Source organism: Mustela lutreola, chromosome 5 (assembly GCF_030435805.1).
Source record: "Mustela lutreola isolate mMusLut2 chromosome 5, mMusLut2.pri, whole genome shotgun sequence".
Classification (NCBI taxonomy): domain Eukaryota; kingdom Metazoa; phylum Chordata; class Mammalia; order Carnivora; family Mustelidae; genus Mustela; species Mustela lutreola.
Genome location: NC_081294.1, coordinates 81578180 through 81598113, shown reverse-complemented (window position 1 = coordinate 81598113; position 19934 = coordinate 81578180). Strand labels below are relative to the sequence as shown.

Sequence of the window (19934 nt, the reverse complement as noted above, 5' to 3'; positions counted from 1 at the left end):
TAATTGATGTCTGAAATTTGCTTCAAAATAATGTAGTGCAGACAGAAGGAGAAGTAGGTAGGAATATATATAAAACAAGATTGCTCTTATAGTGTTAATTGTAATTATTGGAACTGGGTGTCTACATTTGGATGCATTTGAAAATTTCTGTATGAAGTTTTTTTCACTGACTTGCCAAGAACTGCACTATTTGAGGAAAGCTATAGCAAAAAACAAAGAAAGAGAGCAACAGTCATGATGCAGAAACTGAGCATCCATGTATCCATTCCTGAAGAGCTTTCTTCTATGTATTGGATGCACACTCTCTCCTGTGCACAATCATTCCTCTTCATTGTTTGTGCTTGGAGGGGTTTCAAATGGACTTTTGTGACATATTCTCAGCTATTTTATTTTCTAATTTTTTTTGATAAGACCTAAACCTCATGAGGCTATCAGGGACATGGTCTTCTCTATCCGGGTGTCTATATATATATTTTTAACATATTCAGGCACTTAAGGGCAATCTCAGAGACCTCCCCATTCTGCCCACACACTGACACTGCTCTTGCTGCCAGATTCACTCAGTAATGCCACAAACCTAGAAAGAAAGTACCTGAATCGTACAAGGGATTGGGCTTAGGTAACAATATATCTTGTTTGGCATGAAAATGAAAATACTGTAGTAAAATATTTCACTAGCATACTTATATCACTCCTATATTGAGACCAAAGCTCAAAGTACAAAACCTTAAAGAGATTAGAAAAAAATTACATCTATACACCTGTCTTTTGTTATGAGTATTACCATTTCATATCTACCCAAGCATGGGTCCAGTTCAACCTCATGATGAAGGCTTGTATTTGAATTGTGCTATATTTTTAAATTATACATTAAGAAGCCTTATGTCTTAAGAGCATTCTTTGTGGGATACTAAATTACCTGATCTACAACTATCAAAAGGTTTTTTAGATACCAAAACCCCTGAGAAAACTACACCAATATATTCCAATATATGGCAGAAGAGAATGTTTACTGACAATGGAGAGAAAGAACAAGAAAGCAGAAATGACTAAAACAGGACGAGAAAAGTCTTTAAGGTGGAGTAAGGTGGAGAAGATGGAAAACCAACACAGAAAGAAGAGAGGTCGGTGGTGGCAAAGACCAACCTTCACCGTTTTGACTACATTGCTCTCCTGCTTCATTTTACACATACCAACATCGTATCTCAATGAGCAACAAAAATAAAAGTTATCATTGCTATCTTTCAAATAACCAGTAGAAAAAGAGCTAGAATCACTTCAGGATGGCTACATGTCTACCTGTTAAGAACACATCCTCTTACTAAAGTTTCTAAAGTCGGTGCCGGTGAAGTTAATGACAGCAGCCACAACTGCAGATCTCTTCCCAATACAACGTCATGCAGTTGAATTCTGAGAACTCACTTTCTGATTGACTTTTCTCCAACATCCCACCTCATTTAACAGCCCTGCTGTACTGCGTGCATACCATGAGAATTTTCAAAAGGAAACCTCATCATAGTAGAATCCAGATCCCAGAAGGGGAAACTCTCACACCCTACCACTTGTCATCAACTGCAGACCCAACAGGAAGAGATAGATCTTACAAGTCCATACCACTTGACTACTCCCACAGGAGGAAAAAGGTGGTCTTCTTCCCCAGTAACAGCCCAGCCAATAACAGACTGTCACAACTGAGACAATGAAAAGCCACTGTACTGGAAACTCCCAGTTTACTCCAATGGGCTTTTTGTTTATAATAGCCCTGCTCAATTCCCACCCCCCCACCCCCCCACCCCCGTCCAACAAAAAAGAGAATTTCTCTCCTTGGTTTTTTGTTTTGCCTATGGTTTTGCATTAACTTGCTTATCCTGAATTGCAATTTTTTCTACTATTCCCAAATAAACCCATTTTTGTGGTAAAATAACTAGCAGCTTAATTTTGAAGATTAACAGTAAATAAAACAATTCAGAGTTTTGTGGAAACAACCTTTAAATTTAAGTAAGTAAAGAGAAGATTAAAATGCACTGACAAGCAGCAATTTGTTGACAAGGCGATGGGTTGGTGTCTCTCTTATAATTCACAGAACTCAAGAGTGTATGTTTTGGGAGTATGCATCCTATGAATTAAACTCCCTACTTGTCATGTTATCACAGTAAAATTAGAGGCAAATTCCTTTGAATTTGAGTGTTTCAGGCATTTGTCTGAAGTAACTCACTAATGAGTAGGATTTTTAAAATGTGTGTAGTTGTCTCAAACCAAGAACAATCTTCTCACTCTCGGGCATTGGAAGGTGGCTCTAAACATCAGGTTCATTTATTTCTATGCACCTGTGATTTTGTTCCTAAGTGGTGTGAATAGCCATTGAGTATCAATGGTTCAAAATCAGGACTTCTCTTTTCCAAATCATTCAACTCCCATTACATTTATAGGTGAGTCAAGAAGGCATTCTCTGATGTTTATGATACTGCTTTCTATATAATGTTTGAAGAGAAATGAGAGGTATTTATTTAGCTAGTGGGGTGGTAGAGAAGAAAGTGGACCTTCTCATTGTTTTAAATTAAACCAAAGGACATATCTAAAATGCCTTGGCAATCCTAACTAGATTTTTTTTTTTTTAACGATTTATTTATTTACTTGAGAGAAAGAGAGTGGGGGTGGGGTAGGAAAAGAGGGAGAGAATATCCAAGCAGACTCCTGCTGAGTACAGAGCCTGATGTGGGTCTCCCTTGATTCTGTGACCATGAGATCAGGACCTGAGCTGAAATGAAGTGTTGGGCACTTAACCGACTGAGCCACCCAGGCATCCCTAGATATTTCTTTCTTTCTTTTTTTTTTTTTTTAGGTATTTCTTTTCTATGTTACTACATCAGTCATATTTTCCTGGTTGCTGATAAGTGAATCATAATGCATAACATCTCGCATATCATATTTATATATATCATATTTATACCATATCATATCCTATCATATCTCTACATATCAATGTAGATAAACACATTTCTTATCACCCTCTTAAACACATAGAAACACCTGTTGACTTCAACTGTTCACAGTTCCTATATTAACTAAATAGTCTACCTGATGTGACCATCAATTCTAGGTCTACATTAAGATTAAATGAGGCAAGCGCCTAGGTAGCCCAGTTGGTTGAGCGACTACCTTCAACTCAGGTCACAATCCTGGAGTCCAGGGATCTAGTTCCACATTGGGCTCCCTGCTAGGCAGGGGGATCTGCTTGTCCCAGTGACCTTCCCCCTTTTATGCTTGCTCTCTCTCATTCTCTCTCTCAACAACAACAAAAGATTAAGTGAGGCAAGAATCTAACCTGTTAATGATTGACAGATTTTGGTCTTTCAATTTCCCTCTGGAAAACTTTGATGAAAATGAGGCAAATGGAAAGAAAAGGGTCTCTCTCTCCCCATGACTCAACCACCCTATGCAATGTATTCATTTCTCATCGTTCATTTTTTACTGTGATACATATCCAGGCAAAATGACTTTGTATTATCCCCAGGTTATTAGAAGAGTCTGATTGCTTGGAGTTAATGCCTTGGATCTAAGTAGTGTGTATATACAAGATAATTTTTTTTCAACCAAGGAGGAAGTTGAGTTTCTCTGTGAAGAGCATCTTCTTTTGTTGGCTGGTTGGCTGTTTTTTTTTTTGTTTTTTTTTTTTTTGCTTTTGTTTTTATTTTTTAATTTAAGGATCTGGAGATGCTCCTGGGGACACATGCTGCCCCTTCCAATTTCGCAGGTGATGGTTCCAAGTGCTCTGCCGGCACAATGCACCCCAGGGCTCCATGCTGGGAACACAAGGTGGGGCTGGGCAGGACTAGTGCTGGATGAAGAGCATCTGTGCGGAGTCAACTCCCTGCTTTAGAGCACCTCCCATAGTTTTGGCCCATTAACCCAAGCACAACAGCTTGATGAATTAATGCTTATATAGGCACAGTTGGAAGCTTCTAATTAAATAATTATGGTTAAACGTCTACACAGAAGCTGGTATGCACCCTAGAAAGCCAGCTGTCAGTTTTATTGGTCCTAAGACAGAGGAAGAGTTAATACTTAGCTCTGAATGTTAGATACAAAGGGAAGTATGTCACATAGAATATACACGCTGTGCAATATGAAGTTGCATTGTGTTTGTGCTAGCCTGTCCATGAGTGATGGAGAGCAAAGGGCTCCTCAGCAACCTCTCAGCAACCCAACAAAGAAGGAAGTAATTATATGATCAGCAGAGCAGAATCTGTTCAGAGCAATATAAAGAGGACATAGTGTTAGACGGATGAGACTTTGATGAACACACAAATGTCACTGAGCTACCAGGCAAATACATTTCAGGTTTGGGGTCTCATTTAGATGAGCAAGTGACAGAAATCTAATGTGGTCCTTTTGGGGGGCAGGGGTTATGGTTGGTATGTTTTGATTTACTTGCCCAAAGCTTCTTAAGCTATTTTCAAATATTAAAAATTGGAGAACAAAGTAAAGATCACAAACCTAGATTTAAACTCTTTCTAAGATGCAGCTTTCCAAAAAGTTAGGAACAGATATTTGTTCTTCAGAATTACAGATAATGTCAGATTCCTTCACAGAAGGCTAAAAAGCTCAAGTCTTATCTCCACACCCAAGAAAAAAAGCAAGCAGAATCTGGTGACTAAGCTCCAGCATCAAGGAAGATGCAGATTATAGATAAAGGCTATTGATAGGGTTGTTGGATCAAATAATGCTTGTTATTATACAACAAGACATTCCTGAACTGATAGTTGACTTCATTTTTCTCCACAGGCTGTCCTGTCCACACAATCTATGTGTCCCCACTTCTAAAAATCTAAGGGGTGATAACCCAGCACAGAACAACCCAGATTGCCACCGGCCTTTTTACCACGGATCCCAGCACCATCTCCACATGAAGAAACACAACCATAGGCAAACATCAGTCCCTAAAAAAATCTTAGACATTTTAATCCCCCAAATTTACGGATTTGCCTTAAAATAAGAAGAGAGGAAATTGAATGCTATCATGGAAACATTTCTGATGCAATTCACCTTACCCAACTCCCGGGCCCTATTGAAAACCCACTGTTAAACCAAGCATGAAACTTTACAGACTGATTTACTGTTCTCCCTTCAGAGATCAATGGCTTATAGTTTATTTAGAGAGATGCCATTTCATAAAACAAACTAATCTGTAGCATAAGTCATCATTTAAGCCAATGGACTGACCTCTAAGGAATGCCTACTTAAAACGCCCCAGAACAATTGTTTCCACTCCTTTTTTCCCCTCTGGTTTCCTTTTATGTCCATAATTCTATCACCTCAGGTGTCTGAGGATCTCTGCTTGTGATTGACAGTTCTGAAAGATCTAGTTACTTTTGGATAGGTCTTAGATGAAGTTCAGTTTAATTAAGTCTGTGGTGCCACTCAAGTCTCAGTACAAAATGCTAAAGAACCAAACAGCAGAAGTGTAAAGCCTTTAAAGGCAAATTTCAGATGCGGTGGGGGAGCCTGGGGGTCTTTTGTCAGCCTATACTGCCATCTATCTAGCCGAGACCACGTCATTCTGTGCAAGCCATTTGTGTTCTCACCACCCCTGAAGAAAGCAAGTCTCCAGCAAACAGCTTTACAGATCCCGAAGTTCACAGTAAAGAATGGACAGCACCGCCTCATCCACTCCAAGTCTGCCAACCTCCCATGGACCAGCAGGCAAATTCCGACCATCATCTTCTCCTCACAGTTCGACGTCTGGCAAACAGACATGCATGTCTGCCTCCAATCCCCATATTACCTAAGCCAGTATCAATTGCATAGGCCTTTGAATATTCTCTGATGTCACTGATAAAACAGATAAAAGTTGCCTTAGATAAGATGTGAGACCTGAATTAGAACCTCTAATACTCTAGCTATTAAACTCCTATACTCAGGAGTTTAAAAAAAAAAAAAAATCCCAAATAGTATTCCTTAGACACTGACTGAACATCTGTAAAAGAGAATTGATACGGATGAAAAATCAAAAGAACCCTTTGTACTTACGGTAGAAGACATATTCAGTGTAGCTTGACCAGATCTTGTCATCTGTATACTGGCTGACAAAAGATGCTGTCACTGAGGAGTTACAGGCCACCATGTGGAATCCACACTCTGATAACATATCAAAAGCCCTTTCCAGATGCTTGAATTTGAGATAAAATCTGGAGGTGTATCTTTCTGGGGCTCGGTCAGGGTCTCTGCTCTCATTCAAAGTTTCACCAAATACCTCTTTTGCCAAGGAAATCCTTCCACAAACCAAAATCCGGGGAACTCTCCGAAACTTGGCATCTGCCTGCCCCTCTCTGCCCATGGTGCAGGACCCCCTGTAGCCCACAGTAATGAAGCCCCATTTGCGGTCCGCAGGGAGCACTGAGGAAGGAGGGCAGATTCTCGTGTCGCTTCCTTGGGAGGCATCTTCGAAGTCACTGTGGCAAAATTCATCTGGGCTTTGCTTGATATCATCAGGGGTCAGGAGTTTGACCAAGTCTGGGAGCTGGAAGTACTCCGCTTCCCTTTTCAGTCTTCCCCTTTCTGGAAAGTGATCAGGCAGGACCACCTGCCTGTCCCTGAGATAGTCCAGAATATAACGGAACAAGAATCCATCTCTGTCAATGAAAAACCTTCCTTTGGAGTCCTTGGCTAGATCGTTAGCCGTGTCTCTCTTTGGGGAAAACATTTTCCACAGGAGGGAATGAGGGATGCTTATTAATGTGGAATGGCGGGTGAAATAAACTTGACCCCCGACATTCAGCTCCACGACCTCAGGGAAGGAGTTGGGAACTGCAGCCCCCTGTTCTCGAGGATAATAACGACTACAGTTTCCACTCAAAGCCATTGTCCCTTTCTTCTTGCTCTTCTCCTATTGTGATTTGAAGGTGCAATCCAGTGGAGTCACAGCCTTATCCTCTGCATCAACTTGCCAAAGAGGGAGAAGGAAGCTAACTTGTTAAAAATGACCTTCTCTTACCCCAGTTTTTTTTTTTTTTTTCCCCAAGAAGGCAAAATTCAGAAGAGTCCACAGGTGAAGTGATGCTGCAAAAGTAGTTTCAACCCTGGCTGGTGGTGAGCTATTACTTCACAGAATGTAATCAACTCATCTCCATCAGATCTGTCCCAAGCTCGGTAGGCAAGGCAGGCCAAGTCCCCAGTTACTCCGAGGTCTGTCTGAGGGAAAAGAGACAAAATTATTTCCTCAAGCCCAGCATGAGTCAGAAAAAGAGACACCACTGGAGAGAGGAGAGGGAGGGAGAGAGGGCGGGAGGGAAGTAGGGAGGGAGGGAGGGAGAGATTATTTTACATAAGCAGCCCAGGAACTACTGATTTCAGCCATTCTTCAACTAAATTGTAGCTTCTCTCAAGCTATTTTGTGTCTACATGTTTAGCCACATGCCTCTGTCTCCAGCCATTAGTATTAAAAATATTTCTACTGGTATTTCTGCTTTAAGAAGGAATATAAGATTTTCAACTTTTAAAAGGGGATTTTTTTTTTTTCCTCCTCCAAGCTGGTCTGGTAAAGCAATAAGTCACAGAACTTACCTTAGTCAGTGCTGGAAACTCAGCTCCTGTGAAGAGATACCCATTTGCAAAGCAAGCAGAATCCACAGCCAGAGTCTGGAGCTTGTCAAATCCCAAAGAGTTAAAGGACAGAGGTATCAATGAAAAGTGCCAGAGAGATGTGCTCTTAGAAAATAATTTTATATATATATATATATATATATATATATATATATTTATATAAATGTATATTTGTATGTTTGTATATAGGTATGTATTCACTCCCAGTCTCAAGTTGAAACAAGTCACAAAAAAAGTTGAAGCGTGATGAGAGGTGGTTGGGTCGAAGAAGCAAGGCAGAGAAAAATACCCAACCAAAGCTTCTCCAGTAAAAAGGGGAAGGAAAAAAAAAAAAAATCAAACCTTTAGAAAGAATCCTTAAAACAGAGGAGAGTTGGAAGAGGTACTGGGACTTAGAAGCTTTTCGGAAAGCCCAGCAGCAGGAAGAAAGACAGATGTGCCCTGCTGGGGTCCCAGGTAGCCGCCCCACCTGCCGGCAAGGGCAGACGGACTCCCATGTTCGCAGGCCGGCGGGAGCCGCGGGGAGCCCGGCCGCCGCAGCGCAGAGGGGCCGCGGGGGGCTCGGGCTCGGGCTTCGGCGGCCGGCGGAGCTGGGTGGTTCCACAGTTCCCAGCGCAGTTCGGGGGCTGTTGTTTCAGAGGCGCAGGCAAGACACCATCCAGGGAAAGGACTATTACATCATCTTAAAGGGATACGGCTTGGAGAAAGCGGAGGCAGCTCCGAGTCACGTCGTCCTCGGTGACAGGTCGCCAGGACTGCACGGGGACGCCGCGCACCGGCCGCGACACGCGACTCCCCTGCTCCCGGCTCTGGGCGGGGACGCGGCGCCGCGCAGCCACTTCCCTCAGCGTCCTGCCCGCGAGTCTGTAGTTTGCCACGGCCGTCGCTTCGCCTCTTCTTCCTGCTTTTTACACCTCCACCGCCGCCACCGTTCCCCAGAAATAACCCCCCACCCCGGCGGTGACAGGAACACAAGGGATTTTGCATTGGAAAAATGTACAAACAAACCCTTGGCACAGGCACTGAATTTCAGCTGAAGGGCAAATTTCCCGTCCACATGGGCTCATTTAAAAAAGGAAAAGAAGAAAGCACACCGAAGGACCCCAATGTTCAAGCTACCTAGTGGCTCTTTCTTACAAGCAAAGGGCATTAAACCGTGTTCTCCTTCAGATGCCCTCTTCCCCGCCCCCTTCTTCTCCATCCCTGTGCCTCCCCACCCCCAGCAAATGAATAAATAAATACAGTCTCTCTGGAATGAATGATATTCTTTCCAAAGAATACATGAGCTACTGGAACTCGCAGAAAGCCCACAGCTGACATCAGCAAGTCATTATCTCTCAGCTTACCTGCAAGAAATTGGTACCTGCAACCTTTTTCTGGGGCTGTGTCTTTACTGAGCCTCTCTTTGGACATGCCCCAGCCCCCTCCCACCTCATCCCAAGAGGACTCTGGTGGAAGACACACCCGGCTAAGAGACATTTTACTCCTATCCCAGAGGGCTTCCTTAAGTGCATCATTAGAGTTTCAGGAAGGCATTTCCAGGGCAACCTAATCCACTAACAAAGTGCTTCCAGTTGATCCTGCCAGTCAATAATGGCCCAGCCAACAGCTTACAGTAAGTCGACCATTTCTCCTTTAAAATGCCAGTGTCTTAGGACTCACCCTCCTAATCAGAATATAGCATTTCATCTATGAATAATACATGTGAGGCACACTCCATCCCAAATAACTTCTATTTAAAAAAAAAAAAAAAGCAAAAGCCAAAAAACGGAGATGAAAGTATGAATTAGGTACATTTTAAGGGATCATGTGTTTATTGCCAACTCTTGCCCCAAGAATTAGTTTAAAGATAGACTCGGCAGCAGGATAAATTAATTTTTAGTTTAACAGTCTTTTCTTTCAATAATGTCAGGTTACTGAACACATATGGAATATTAGCTAACACTCCAACACCTGATTATATTTGACTTTGTTTCTTTAACTAATGTATTAACCTGTGATGGCCTTAATCATTGGGATTTTCAAACCAGACCAATCAAGGGAATATTTATTATTTGGTGCACTTATATCGCCATCTAGTGTCTATATGCTATCAGTGCAGATCTGTAACTGACCACTTACCCGGGCCAAAAGTTAGATATTTCCTGCTTTAAAAGTTTGTTGTTGTTGTTTTAAGATTTTATTTATTTATTTGACAGACAGAGATCACAAGCAGGCAGAGAGGCAGGCAGAGAGACGAGAAGAGGAAGCAGGCTCCCTGCCAAGCAGAGAGCCCGAGCAGGAGTCCTCAATCCCAGGACCCTGAGATCATGATCCAAGCTGAAGGCAGAGGCTTAATCCACTGAGCCACCCAGGTGTCCCTGCTTTAAAAGTTTTTATGTTGGTTTAAGTATGACCAGACACACACTGTTCACCATGATGACAAAATAAATATTTAGTTGCCACAAAACAAAGGAAAAAAATGGAGATCTGAGTACATGCTTAGTAAGTACTGGGCTTAGTTGTAGTTAGAAATAAGCAAACATTTCATTTTATTTTTAACAGAATGGGCCAGTAAGCCATAACAATAGCTTTGGAGGTTGGGTTTAAAATATTCTGGGGACAGGGGTGCCTGGGTGACTCACTCAGTTAAGCATATGACTCTTGATCCCAGCTCAAGTCTTGATCTCAGGGTCATGAGATCTCCACACAGGGCATGGAGCCTCTACTTAAAATTAAATTTAAAAAAAATATATATATATATATATATATATATATATATATTAATTTATTTATTCTGGGGACAGTTTGGCAGGAAAGTGAGGATTGGGGATAAGAAAATAAGAATAGGAAAAACAAAAGGAACTTGAGAAAATGGAAATTACCATCTCATCTTAGAGATATATAAACTGAGGACCAGAGAGGGAAAGAATTTCCACAAGGTCACACAGCTGTGAAGTAGCAAGATGGGGTTTAGATCACTGCCTACTCATTATGATCAATTTTTTGAACTGCTTATATTCTAGAATAGGAATGGCGAGGAGGCAAATTAAAAAAAAAAAAAAATTCAAACTACGCATTTGAAGAAATCCCAGCAATTCATTTTAAAGAGTTTTCAATATTAAGTTAAATTCAAGTCTAGAAGATTTTATAATTTAACTGAGAGGATTCTGAATTTTGAAAATGAGTTCTCTTTATTGGTCAGGGTTTCAAAGGTCAGACTACCTTTTTTTTTTTTTTTTTAGATTTATTTATTTATTTTATAGAGAGAAAGAGAGCTTTCCTGCATGAAGGAGAGTTGGGGAAGGGCACAGGGAGAGAATCTTCAAGCAGACTCCCCACTGAGCCTCTGAACCTGGAGCCTAGAGCCCAAGGTGGGAGCCCCATCTCAAGACCCTGAGATCATGACCTTGCTTATATCAAGAGTCAGGTGGTTAACCTACTGAGTCACTCAGGCGCCCCATGTGCATATTATTTACCTTTTAATCTACCCAGAGCCTCTGAAATCAAAACTGCATGGGCCTCTGTCTCACCTTTTGAGAAGTCAGGGGTTTGGTTCCAGATTGGCTCAAAGCCTTTTCAAGCTGGGGTCTACCGGCCTGGGTAACCATCCTCTGATGCATACATTTTCTTGTTCCTTTAGTCTAGGGGATCCAAACAAATGAGAAGTGAGATTAAAGAGGTAACAGGCTCGAAGGAAACAAAGCAATCCACCATAGAGAGAGATTTAAATAGTGCTAGAGTAAGCGCATGTGTCTCAGGGAGGTTGTCAGTAAGCCCAGCTGCTTGGTGCCTTAACAAGAGGCAAGAAGCCAATTCTAGGCTGTAAGCGTATTCCTGTCCTCCGTGTCAGCAGATAACACAGCTAGTGTTATTGTTCTGTTCTGGCAGCTCTCCGCTGAAACATTGTGGGATCCTCCACTCGGCCCAAAGGCTGAACATACAGCAACAGATTTCTCTTAGGGGAAGAGAAAGGGAGAATGTTTCATCCGTAATAGTCAAGACTATAGCACATTTGGATACACCATGGGTAGATTAGGGAGTTGAAAAAATGTGTCTTAGCCTCTGTTTCCTGTTCCCTACTTGCACACACCCCCATAGCTGAATGCTGAAGAGTGTATTCTCAAACGGACAATTATAAATTTGGAATAATGTGTTCACTTTGCACATCCTTACCTCCTAACACATCCTTAAGTTTCCTCCCCGCTGGAGCAGAGATAGCTTTTATGCTGACTGTCTTTGTTATCAGGGAGGGAATGATCTCATAAATGTAGACCAAAATGCCATACATTCATTGTGTCGCATGCCCCAAGGTCTCCTGCATCATCACTGTTATCCTAACACAGGTACTGTTTGTGGAGGGCCAGCCCTCAAGAACTCACAACAGTTACAATCCCTCTTCTAACTCTGCCTGATGGCTGTGTGACATTAGAGGAGGAGCTCAACGTCTCTGAGCCAGGGTAAAATGAAGATAACAGGAAGACCTGCCTCCCAGGCGTGTTGTGCAGATTCAATACCATGATGCATGTAAGATCCTGAGCATGTTGTCTGGCCCTAGGTATGTGCTTGCAAAATACCAGCAGTCTCGATGATGGCTGTGAAAGTAACTCCATTTGTCATTGGTAGACTGAAGCGCAGGCATAAAGAAGTTAACAGAAGATGCCCAAAGACTGAAATTCAGTTCTACTTCCAAAATCTTCACTCTCCTCACTCTGCAGGTGTGGTGAAGATCATTGCTTATTATAAGCATATGTATTAATAATGTGAGGATTTGAAGATTTGTTGGAGGCAATAAGGTGGGAGAATGGGAACTGAAAATAGCACAACAGTGGTTAGAAAAGAAAATACCACTGTCTTTTGTCCTACCATGTTCCCTTCTCGGGACACTTTCATTCATGCCACATGGATTTATTGAGTGCCTCTGTGTGTCCAATACAGTTCCAAGTACTTGTGCTACAAAGCTGAATTCGATACAGTCTCTGAACACAAACACATACAAACACACACACACAAAATCGTCCCCATGGAAGGCAAAGATGAAAAAGTTCTAGATTCGTGAGCAGACAGGTGCCTGAAGCTGTTTTCAGCTTTGGGTCCTACACAGTCCACATATGTTTTGAACAGACCACTTAACCTCAGGGTGGCCTCTGCTTCCATATCTATAGAATGAACCTGTCTCCCTTTATAGAGTTACAGTGACTGATGGCAAAATAAAGATAAAATACAGCTGCCAAATTGTCAGAGACTTACCAGGCAGTAATTTGCTATATAAGAGACAGAGCAAGAAGGCAGCAAATAGCGATCTCGTTAATATAACGCCTTGCAAGAGAGAATTTGGATTAGGTCTGCATAACCTTCAAGTTGGAAGGGGAGACCCTTTGTGGTTACCCACTGTTGCCTCAAATCCACCTCCAAGTTTTACATAACAGCAAACATTCAACCTAGACATTTCTCTTGGTCTCTCCTGAAAATATTCTTGAACTATACTCTCATAAAATACGTATAATAGCTAAAGATGTTCATACTAGCATGATGCCTCTGAATGGAAGTATGTAAAGTTCCAAGGGAACTGTCATTTTAAGATCTGAGCTTTAAAAGAAGTTTATGCTGATCTGAACAGAAAGTAGTGCTATTCGAGTATGAGGTGGTGTTATTGACTGTATTAGGGGCTTAAGGTTTTTGATGTGAGCATGTGACAGTGGAAAGAGGGTACACATTTCTGTAGTAGGTGTGGGTGCATGGTCACCTTTTAGGTTTCCCTTCAAAACAGAATTATTTTTATTTTACTTGTTTGGGGTTGTTTGTTTGTTTGTTTTTTAGAGGGGTGAGGAAAGGGGCAGCAGGAGAAGGAGAGAGAGATAATCATAACACAGACTCCACACCCAGCACGGAGCCTAATGCAGGGCTTGATCCCACAACGCAAAGATCATAACCTGAGCCGAAATCCAGAGTGGGACACTTAACCGACTGAAGTCACCCAGATGCCCCTGGGTTTCCCTTCAAAACTGGGAAGTTTTTCTGGAGCACATGGTCAAAGTAAGGAGTGCACTGTTTGGTCACAGGGTTGTGTAAAGCCAACCCACACACATAAGTACTTAGAAATTGTGATCTCAGCAGTGTGGAATGCAGCCCCGGTGGGAAGTGAAGGGATAAATAGAATATATCTGCCCAACTACCCAGCAACTGATTCCAGCAAATACACAAGCGGTATTTTAGAAATCACTATTAAAAAAAAAAAAAAAGAGAGAGAGGTCTACTCTTGCCTCTCCCTGCAGTCCTTTCCCTAGAAGTATGCTTTCCCATGTATTATTTGTTGTATTACACGTTGGCTTAGGCTTCATTACATTTGCTACATATTATGCAATATATCTCTTGACAAAGGAGTAATTTGTAGGTCAGTAATTGTCAACTTTTTATCTCCTACGTAGGACACCCATTTTCCAAAGGACATCTTTGTCATTGTTCCAAAATATGCAACAGATCCAAGTGGTATCAAAACAGAACAGGGGCACCTGGGTGGCTCAGTGGGTTAAGCCTCTGCCTTTGGCTCAAGTCATGGTCCCAGGGTTCTGGGATCGAGCCCCTCATCGGGCTCTCTGCTCAGCGGGGAGCCGGCTTCCTCCTCTCTCTCTGCCTGCCTCTCTGCCTACTTGTGATCTCTGTCTGTCAAATAAATAGATAAAATCTTTATAGAAAAAAAAAAAAACAGAACAAACTTAGGTCTTAAGTCAAAATGTTTGTTTAAAAAAAAAGCAACTGGTCAGAAATTGCAATAGTATGCCTCCGGTCTCTAGAATGCAGTTGCATTTTTTTTTTTCTGAATAGTTTCATACATGCATAAATGGAATTTATTAAACACCCTACAACAACTTACAGGGAGTAGAGCTTGAAAATCCCAGTTACAATTAAAAGGAGCGGGTGTTAGATTCAGGCAGAGTCAGGTCTGAAAGAGGAAAGTACCAGCTCCAGGATTCTGACCTAATCACTGTGCCTCTCCCAGGATGTTCTCCGCATGTGTACATTAGAAATAAAAGTATCTACTCTGTAGGACTGAAGTGAGGATCAAAGAATGTTCTGAAAGTGCTTGGAATACAGCAAATGTTCAATAAGTAATGGCCAATGTGATTATATTTATACTTGGTTCGATCACCTCTTCTGCCCCTGTTCCCTCTGCTCCCTGCACCTATGCCCCGGGGTCTGTGTGGACAAGGGGATGGAAACTGTCCCACATTACTCATTCATGCTGGTGATGTGACTGGTCCCTTTTCTGAAAGTCTGCTTCTTCCTTCAAGCAGGGGAAGAGAAGAAAGGAAAAGGATACTGAAACCCTAAGCACACTTGTCCTTGGAGATGGACGATTAGTTGATTTAAAAGCATCCTCTCCAGCCTTAGTAAGTAGCTGTGCCTTTCATCGGATGATGCATGGAGGAAGGCAAATGAACAGGCTGGCTCGTTCAAAAGATCTCACATCGCTTTGCGGTGATTCAGCACAGTCCCTCTGGTGTAGCAATTGTTTGTAGAAGGCATTTTTCACAGCTAAATCCAAACATGTCAGTCTCATAGGTTGAAATGAATCTTACCAGTGGCATCTGCAGATGGGGCACAGCAGGAAGACAGAAGGACAAAGACCCAATAACAAATGGAAGGATTTCATTCATGGAACAAAACTGAATTATTAGAAGACTTGAGGAGTCAAAGCTGGGGATTTCTTGTATGCTCTGAAACACTGCTTGGTATCCAGTGCACTTTCCCCCTGCTTTTTGAATGATGTGCAAGAAACCCACTGGGCAGGCATCATTTGTCATTCATCTTGCTCTCTGACCAATAGCACAGGAGTTCCTGTTTTGAAGGGGCTCACTACATCTTTGTTGAATTTAATTGCAGGAGCAAGAGTGTATCCTCAAATTGGCCCAATAAAATAATGTGTTAAGAAGCTGACAGGGTCATATTGGAATGAACTGTTGGTTGGGAACATAAAACAGTTGATTTCAGTTTCCTTTTTTTCCTTTAAGATTTTATTTATTTATTTAAGAGAGAGAGAGAGAGAGAGTCAGAGCCCAAGAGCAGCGGGAGGGAGAAGCAGACTTCCCACTGAGCAGGGAGCCCGACTCAGGGTTCGATCCCAGGATTCTGGGATCATGACCTGAACAGAAGGCAGGCCCTTAACCGACTGAGCCACCCAGGCACCCCTGATTTCAGTTTCTTCACCAAAACATTGAGTTTTCCATGCTAGGAGGGATCTGTTCATTTGGTCAGGTCCCAGAGAAATCAACTGCCTGCAGAAAAACAGCCTTTCTGCACTCACCACTGCAAATGGGTCATGTGTGTACCCAATTTGGAGTCAACCTAGACTGAACAAAAAAAGAACCATTAAAAGGAACACCCCAGCAAGAGCAAGACATAACAAAATTTTCAGTTTCAAAATTTCATTGATGCCACTTTCTTAAAATATCTATGTCAGTGCCTGAGGCCAAACAAATTAATAAAATCAACAAATGAAACTGGTCCAGACTGCCAGACATTTTCACATACATTATCTTTTCCGGTTCCTACAGCAATTTTCAACTGTTGGCATTGTGGGGAGAATAAAAGAGCCTCCAACAGGTTGGGTTATTGGCAATAGGTCACACCAAGCCTGCCTGAACCCAAAGCCCCCTTTTAAGTACACCAAACTTACTCAGCCATATAGTTCCTTTTATTAAACACCCTTAGTCTGTGCCCAATATTTGCATTTGACACCGCATGGCACAACAAGGACTTCCTAGTACAGATTCCCACTATATTCTAACTCTGGTTCTGGGCCTGGCACAGAGTAAGCACTCCGTAAGTATTTGTTCAAGGACTGTTAAGATTAAGAAGTGAATGAATGAATGAATTCATAAATAATGAATGAATGAATGAATGAATGAATAAGCTATTATCTGGGACAAGGGTATCCAGAAATTTTGGCTGGATACAACAAGAGTCTGATCTGACGTGGCATCTCCAATTTTCTTTACTCCTGAGATGTTGGTTTCAAATGGAATAATGATTTCAGAGATGAAAAATAAAAAGTTTGCATCTCAGCATAGAGAATTAGCCCTTCATGAATCCAAAAGGATGAGTAATACAAATTTATATGTTTATGTTCCAGAATTTAGAAGCTTTTAGAAATAAGAAACTGCTTTTGGGATAAGACTCTCCTCAGAACAATTAAAAAAAAAATTAAGTGCCTCGATGCTGGGGGAAAAATGCAATTTACTTCAAAAAAATAACTTGAAAAGATACCAGGGAATTCTAATCCAGCCAATTTATGTATCGGTCACTCTGCATCCTCCCAAAAAGGTATGTGGCATGGGGTGTGTGGTTAGAAGGCCTGGTAATGGTTGACCTACAGAGACACACACTGGGCACAAGATTTTAGGGGCTACACCACACAATTTAAATGTGAGTTGGGAAACATCACGCTTTGCCGTACAATGCAGATTAGCGCTGCTTCTGCCAAAGAAATTGTATGTTACCTTTATAGACCATGATCTGAACCTCAAGCACATCTCCCAATTACCCTAGGGTCTCTTGAAATGACAGGCTGGTTTGCAGTGTGTGTTTCCAATGGCTGCCGGAGGATATCAGACAATTATTTGAAATGGAGCCAGTGTCATACGTCTTCCTGAGATAGCTGGTTGCCATTCATCAGGAAAAAGAATGCCGATGAACAAACGGGGTGACACAAAAAAAGATTTATGTATCTGATAGAAGCTGGATTCAACCTGGTATCTCTCAACCAGCCCCTTGGATTTTTCACACATTTAAATAAAATTTTAAAAGCAGTTATGTTGTTGAAGTGCAATAATACTGGACACGGAGGCTGAGATCACCCCCAAATGGGATATTAGATAAAATCATAAATTCAGGTGAAAAGATTAGATGCATGGGCTAGGGATGAAGAAGTGATGGATTTCTTATCTGCACCAAAGAGAGTAGGCAAATGCACTCCTTACATCGCCATTTTGCCTACGGGTATTTATGCCTACAAGTGGAAAGAAAGAAAGAAATTGCCAATGAAAGTAACCAATAGAGGCCAGGCTGAGAACATCAGCGCCTCACAATAATAACTCCCTCCTCCCAAAAATTTCACCTGCAGAGCCACTGCCTAATCAGAGCCAACGCAGAGTCCTTCCCCAGACACCCAATTAGTCACAACAGCTGAGGTTGAGGGAGCCCAACAAAAGCAGCTTTCAACTCCTTTAAAATCCCTCTCCTGACTCATGTCTTTGATCTTCTTCACTTACTCATATATTTACATATCTGTGTGTACAAAGAGCTACGTGAGACCCTGTAGGAGAGGCAAAGATGAATCAGACATGAGTCTCACCCTCAACAAGCTGATAATCCAGTGGGGCCATTGAAAGGAAAGCGCCATACGTCCAACGTGGAGATCGGTTACGGCAGCCTGGACCAAGCAGTGATTGCTGTGGAAAGAACTGGAAGGAGCTCCACGAGAGAGGCACGGTGCAAACAAGAATAAAGCCATTTCATGCCTAGCGCAAAGTGCCCATTCATAAAATATAGATGGACTAAAGGAAGTGCCACCTTGCATCACTACACATTTACGGGGCACTCATTTAGAACACATTTAGAACTGCCCCAAACTGGACTGATTCATTAAGAGTCCTGATTGTCTCAGAAATATTTTATATGTGGATATAAATGTAAGCCCATTACAGCACTAGTCCCTACAGCTGATTTATATTTGATTCTCAGCCAACAAAGACGAAGAGACATTTGAGGGCCCCATCCCCATTATTTATTTACTCCACGAGTTCCCTCTTTCTGCCATGACTTTTATGCCACTGGACCGTGGTTCCAGATGACTGACAAAAGGCATGTAAGTGATGGTGCTGCAGATTCTATAAGAGACCAAGGAGGCACCTGAATGGCAGCAAGCAGGCCTCACTGCAACAGCTCCAAATGCCTCCAAGGACATAGTCCAGAGCAGCAGACAGATGTTGCTTGGCAGAAATCCTTTGACATTCTGCACGGCAGCATGAGCCTCACGGCTGCCTGGAAATATGGGCCAACAACAGTACTGAGGATAAAAAGAAGAAACATTAGGCCAGAGGCCTATCACAGCTTCAGGAGACTAGGCAAGAAAGAAGGGCCATTGGTGAAGTGTGACGGCAGCTGCACCGCCGCGGGAATCTGGGAGACCACCTGCTGAACTAACTGACCATTTCCAGGAGCAGGCTCCCACCACCAATGCGATGGGCATCTAGTTAAGACTGGGGGATGGAAATGCAGGAGGATCCAGAGCACTCTTTTATTTCAGATACCCCACAAACCTGGTAATTAAGGATATCCTGAGGGTTTGGGAAAGTAGACCGTCTGTAACCGATAGCAGTTCTTTAAGGCAACTGTGTAACACACAGGAGATCTAATAAAAGAATAAGAGTTAACTGTTGTTCAGCACAAAAGGACAACCTCAGAGTAATTTTGGTTACCTTTCTTAATGCAAAATAAAAAAAAAGGTTTGCCTGATTTGTTGACCTAATATTCACAAACTTTGGGATGGAAAGGGAAAGAAACTTACAAAGAAATACGGCAATAAACTTTAAGGGCTAAAAACAGTTATTTCGTACCCAGGGAGGCATTAGTGGTTCCAAATGTGGGCTTTGGGATCGGGCTGTTCTGGGGCCAAATTCCAGCTCCATCATTTACCATTTGGGAAAATTATATCACATCTCTAGTCACAGTTTTTTCATCTGTAAAATGGGTACTAATCATCATTCCTTATTAGAGATTTTGTGAGGATTAAATAGGAGAATGTATATGGAGTGCCAAGTTCATCACCAAATCCACAGTGGGTGCTCAAGAAATGTACCTTTCCTTCATGCTCTTTCTCCCTAAATTGTTTAAGATTATACACTGCCTAGATCAGAGGATAGAGGTTCATCATTAAGTTTACCCAGTTCTCTCTCTGGATACCCCTCGGAGTTGAAGGGAAGGAAACAGAGCAGTCTTACGGATGGCTTCAGTGTACACAACCTCTAACCTAGAGCTATTTGGGGCAGGTCAGAGGGCACCATATGGCAGTGCTGTCACGCTCCTTGTCGAAGAGCACAGTCACTCTTTACCTGACAAATTGTTAGTGTCTCCAACCCAGGTCCCGTGAAACACCAGCCCTTGCTCCTCATTTGTTAGATGTCACCTGTACCAGCATGGTTTCTTATACACAAGGATCTTTAGACCAAAAATCTGTACATTTTTAAAGTTCTCTTCATCCCAGATGCTTTGCCCCATTGGCAAAATTCAGTCTCCATGGACTATCATCACAGTGCAAATGACTCCAAAATCGAAATGTTTAGCCTTGGCCT

The 19934-nt window shown here is 42.1% G+C and overlaps 1 protein-coding gene across 1 annotated transcript in view; it reads right to left on the bottom strand.

The window, feature by feature from the left end:
- The window catches only part of KCTD16 (potassium channel tetramerization domain containing 16), a 281874-nt gene extending 273384 nt beyond the window's left edge, over positions 1–8490 (bottom strand). Inside the window, exons 1-2 of the mRNA XM_059174936.1 lie at positions 7564–8490; positions 6031–7191 (exon numbers count right to left, since the gene is read on the bottom strand). Of these exons, the coding sequence (XP_059030919.1) occupies positions 6031–6862 (832 nt within the window). The 5' untranslated portion in view covers positions 6863–7191; positions 7564–8490. The remainder of the gene's footprint in view (positions 1–6030; positions 7192–7563) is intronic.
- Between the last annotated feature and the right edge of the window lie 11444 nt (positions 8491–19934).